Source organism: Ricinus communis, chromosome 1 (assembly GCF_019578655.1).
Source record: "Ricinus communis isolate WT05 ecotype wild-type chromosome 1, ASM1957865v1, whole genome shotgun sequence".
Lineage (NCBI taxonomy): Eukaryota > Viridiplantae > Streptophyta > Magnoliopsida > Malpighiales > Euphorbiaceae > Ricinus > Ricinus communis.
Genome location: NC_063256.1, coordinates 33,824,078 through 33,829,274, shown reverse-complemented (window position 1 = coordinate 33,829,274; position 5,197 = coordinate 33,824,078). Strand labels below are relative to the sequence as shown.

The following is a 5,197-nucleotide window of genomic DNA, read 5'->3' as shown; positions in this document are numbered from 1 at the left end:
AAATATACTCCTTATAATAGAAAAAGAAAATGATTTAAGAGTTCACTGTGATATGATGTTAACATTTATATATTGAACAATACGACCGATAATTAAGAAAAAAATCAGTTTAAAAGCTTATTAAAATGCTCTTATATCTATTAATCCTTTGTTCAAGAGTTAGGAGCATAAAACAACTGGTGTTTAAAATAAAGTATGAACAAATAAATACAAGGAATTGAACTTTAACAGTAATTTTCTATAAATTAAGAAAAACATTTGGAGAGAGTTTGTCTTTGAGAAGTATTTATTGAGTTTTGTTGTTGATGATTTAGATATTGACTGTTCTTTCTACTAAGTTTGCTTTTGTCTGTATAGAAATCTTTAAATTTCACTTTTTTTTAAAAGATCTGCTTCTGTATTTTATACCTGTAAAATTCCATTACCTTTCTTTAGAGTATACAGTGGAAATACCTGTTTATATAACTACTGATACAATTTTAGAGCTCTCTACTAACACTGGAATAAAATTGTGGTAAAAAATTTTTGGATTAAGTAACAACTGAGCCATAAAAATGGGGTCTTTTTCTTCATATCTAATCAGTTTGAACTGATATCTAATGCTGTCTGCATCTCAATTGTGATGTTCTTGCATCAGAACTTATTTATGGCAGGAGTATATACTGGTGCAGTTACCCTGATATGGGCTATGGTTGAGCTTGCTAGGAATCCTGAAATAATGAAGAATGCACAAGAAGAAGTTAGAAATGTAGTGCGCAATAGAGAAAGAGTGGCAGAAAGTGACTGACGATCTCCATTACCTCAAGATGGTAATAAAAGAAACTCTGAGATTGCATCCCCTGCTCCATTGCTACTTCCAAGAGAAGTGATTTCCAATTTTAAGATCAACGATTGTGACATTTATCCCAAATCACTGATCCATGTCAACGTTTGGGCAATTGGAAGAGATCCTAACTACTGGAAGGACCCTGAAGATTTGTTTCCTGAAAAGTTTATTGATAGCTTCATCGATTTCAAAGGGCAACATTTTGAGCTCTTGCCATTTGGAGCTGGTAGAAGAGGTTGTCCTGCACTACATATGGGAACTGTATTAATAGAACTAGCACTTGTAAATTTGTTACACTGTTTTGATTCGAAACTACCAAATGGAGTTCAAGATATCAATATGGAAGAGCAAGCTCGTCCTAGTCTTACTATATCTAAAATGGACCCTCTCAAACTTGTACCAGTCAGATACCTTGTTCAGTAGCCATTTGAAGATAATGTAAGCTGATGAGCATTTCTTGATTATAAATACTCTCCAGTTCAGTGGTTGTAAGTCGCTTTCTGTTGCTGTAATTGTCCTACGGCAATTTATCAATTTTGCTTCAATTGCAAAATTAACTAGTTAAAACAGTTGAATACTATTGATTAATTTGGTCTTAAATGCCAACAAAAGAGTCAACCAAACTCAAAAACTATATACCAGAACAACAGAAACTAAGATTGAAAGCAATGTTGCTATACATTGTTGCAAATTAAAAAAATTGAAGCTAGGAGTCTAATACTTAATTATGGAAATAAGAACTTTTCACCTAAATTATTATTTTATAAGTTTATATTAAATGTCTTTTTATTAAATTTTTTGTTAAATAACTATTTAAATAGAATAGATTTAAATGACTATTTATTTCATTATTTTTAATTTAAATTATAATTTGTCTCTTATATTTTATTATACTAAAATTCCAACTTTCATAATTCTACCTACTATTATTTTTATATAAATCAATGCAATTAATAAGAAATTATAATTTAATTCTTAAATCTTATGAAAATTATTTAGAAAATAAAAATAATTTTTTTTATTTTAGTATATTTTAATTTTAATAATATTTAATTTACTTTTGTAATTTAGAACTAAATTATATAGAAATTCAAAATGCTGGTATATACAAGTGCTTCTAAAATTAACCGGACCAAAATGAGTAAAGAGCACTTGACCGTTAAACCGGACCGAGAAAGAAATAAGGCTTTGGCGAGCTCCACTGCTAAGCTCTAAACCCTTTACCTTATTTCTGTCTCAATTTCTTCTCTTCTTTGTGGTTCCTTTGATTATTTAAATATGAATTTCGAACTGATTAAACGCTCACGTCCCATTTTACATACTATTATTTGTGTTCCATTTTACGTCAAATGTTTCTCTTCTCTCCCTTCAATCTCTTCACTTTCTGATGTAGAAACCCAATTGAGATTACTTTGTCAAGAACCCAATTTTCAATCCACTAGAGCAGTTTCTTTGTTTCACCAAGCTATCGATTCATATCTCTATCCTTCAGAGTCAATCTGCAATTCTCTTCTGCATAGTTTGGTAAGGTCTAAGAATTACCAATTGACGCTTTCTGTTTATAGTAAGATGACCCATGTTGGTATTATATCTAATTTTTCTTCTTTAAGTCTTTTAGTCGATTGTTTTGTGCATACCCATATGCTCAAATTTGCTTTTGGGGTGTTGGGTTTGATTTTAAAGCGTGGTTTTGTGGTCAATGTGTGTGTTATGAATTCGATGTTAAAGGGTCTGTGTAGTAATGGTGAGGTTTATGAGGCTATGAGTTTGCTTAATGAATTGAAAATGACTCATGTTATGCCAAATGTTGTTACTTTTAGTATAATTATAAAAGGACTTTGCAAGGCGAAACAATTTGAAGATGCTATGAAGTTGTTAATTGAGATGAAGGAGATGAATTGTAAACCGAATGCTTTTACGTACTCTATTTTGATGGATGGTCTTTGTAAGGCTGGTAGGGTAGACGTGGCAATTGGGTTGTGGGAGAAGATGAAAAGAAAGGGATCGGAGGTGGATGTTGTTGTTTATGGTACACTTGTTAATGCTTATTGTAAATTGGGGCAATGGAAAGAAGCCACTGCAATGTTTAATGCTATGATAGAAAGTGGGATTCGCCCTAATGCTTATATCTATACGTGCTTGATTTCTGGACTCTGCAAAGATGGAAAGACTACTAAGGCTATAGACCTGTTTAAACTGATAGTAGAAAAGGGTGAAGAGCCTAATACTGTGACATATAATGTTTTAATGCATGGACTATTCAAGGAAGGCCTGGTTAATGAAGCTTTAAAAATTATGCAAATGATGTTGGACAAGGGAATGAAACCTGATGTGGTTTCTTACAATACCTTACTGATGGGACTTTGCAATAACAGTAGAGTTGATGAGGCGATGAAACTCTTTCATACTGTGTTGAGGGATGGAAATTATATTGAGCCAGATGTCAGGACTTTTATTTCTCTAATTCATGGGCTTTGCAAGGAAGCTCGGGTTGATGAGGCAACTGAGATTTATGATATGATGATTGATAGGGGGTACTCTGTTAATTTGGTAACTTGCAATGTTTTGATTGGAGAATATCTAAAGGCAGGATTGATTAATGAGTCTATGAGAATATGGAAACGTGTAAATGAATTAGGATTTGTTCCAGATTCAATCACCTATGGTGCCATGATTCGTGGATTTTGTAGAATGGGCATGCTTAATGTTGCAAAAGGACTTTTTACTAGAATGAGGGCCCTTGGGCTGAGCCTTGCTTTGTATGACTATAATATGTTCTTGGCTTCCTTGTGCAAGGAGAGCAGCTTGGAGCAAGCGAGGAAGTTGTTTCAAGAATTGAGGAACTCAAATTGTGAATTGGATGTCATCTCTTTCAATACAATGATTGATGGGACTCTGAAAGCAGGGGATATTCAATCAGCCAAAGAATTGCTAAAGGACATGCTTCAAATGGGTTTGAATCCTGATGCTTTTACCTACTCCATTTTAATAAATAGGTTCTCAATACTTGGACTAATGGATGAGGCTAAAGAAGCTTTTAATAGAATGATTGGCTCTGGCTTTATACCAAGCATCCATGTGTATGATTCATTACTTAAAGGTTTTAGCTTAATGGATAAAGCAGAAGAGACTATAAACCTTCTTCAACTGATGGCGGATAAGGGAGTTGTTCTTGACTCAGAAATAAAAAATACAATCATGATTTCTCTCTGTCATAGCTCGTTGGGTAAAGATATCGTGGGCCTGTTGCCTAATTTTGCATCAGAAGTGTCAGAAAAGTCGAGCATCTCATGCAATAAGTTGTTGATGAAAATACGAGAGTCTAGCCCAGAACTTGAAGTACATGCTGCTTGAAGTACATCAGAAGTCTAACCTTCTTCAACTACTGAAGCTGGGTGCCTCTGTCACTCACTTGAAGGTAAAATAATTTGGTGCCCATGTGCAGGTGGACATTACCTTAGCATACATTGTGCATGCTAATTTAGGCCCAAGACATACAATACTCAGATTAGAAGACAATTACATAGCAATACCGTGTGTCCGTGAACACAAAGTTTCTTTTTTGTATTATTTGAGGGAGAATCGGGAGAGCAATATTTTTTGTTTGTTGTTAGTCCTTTTTATGGTGATTAAGATAATTTACTCCTTTTTCCCCGTCTCCTTCTCTTCTCAAGTAGGGAACAGGTGTTAGGGTAGTAAAGTTGACTTTTTAATTACAGTTGTTGAGTTTTGAAGGAATAGGTGATACATTGACATTTATCTGCAGCTTTAGTGGTCCTTGTATGAGATTTTTCCTCTTAATAGTTACTACTTGAAGAGGGGTTAAGTAGTCATGAAGGCTTCTTTATAAGTTTCTATCTCTCTAGTCAATGGCTTATGTGCCTGTATTCCATAATCAGGAATGGTCTCTTTTTTTCTGCTTCTTATACCTATCTATCCACTTCTTTTATCCTATACACTAACCTCCAAGCATCCTTTAGGCCTTCTCCTGGAAATAGAGCATATTATTATTATATATTTGTTACCATTTGCCTATGTGGATTTAAGTGGCCTTCTGCTCTGCAGATTCCCATGTTTTTTTTGTCTTGCAGATTGGTTTTGCTAAATGATGGGCCTCAGTTTTGTTGCCTCATCCATGCAAGTCTTTCTGCGTTAGCTTGTTGCCTGCAAATCTATTTGCATTTATTCCTGGTGTATCAGCCTTTTGATTTGATTTATTTTGTTTGATCTATGATGTAAGACATCTTTAGGCCTTGCTGTTCTACATTAGATTATACGTAAAATAGTTTTTCCAGAGGCTGAAATATTAATTTAGTTTCAGGATATCAGATCTGATACAGGGGAAAAACCAAAAAAAGAAAAAAAAGATGG

The 5,197-nt window shown here is 33.9% G+C and overlaps 2 protein-coding genes across 2 annotated transcripts; both read left to right on the top strand.

Annotated features, from left to right (window-relative positions):
• The first annotated feature begins 646 nt into the window (after window positions 1–646).
• Window positions 647–1,249, top strand: LOC125369989 (cytochrome P450 71B34-like). The gene is made up of 2 exons (XM_048373533.1): window positions 647–779; window positions 867–1,249. Exons 1-2 carry the CDS (start codon window positions 647–649, stop codon window positions 1,247–1,249), a joined length of 516 nt encoding a protein of 171 aa, XP_048229490.1.
• Window positions 1,250–1,972: 723 nt separating this feature from the next.
• LOC8268989 (pentatricopeptide repeat-containing protein At4g28010) lies at window positions 1,973–4,683 on the top strand. The gene has a single exon (XM_002538604.4). The coding sequence runs from the start codon at window positions 2,105–2,107 to the stop codon at window positions 4,178–4,180; it is 2,076 nt and encodes a 691-aa protein (XP_002538650.3). The 5' UTR covers window positions 1,973–2,104; the 3' UTR covers window positions 4,181–4,683.
• The last annotated feature ends 514 nt before the right edge of the window (window positions 4,684–5,197 follow it).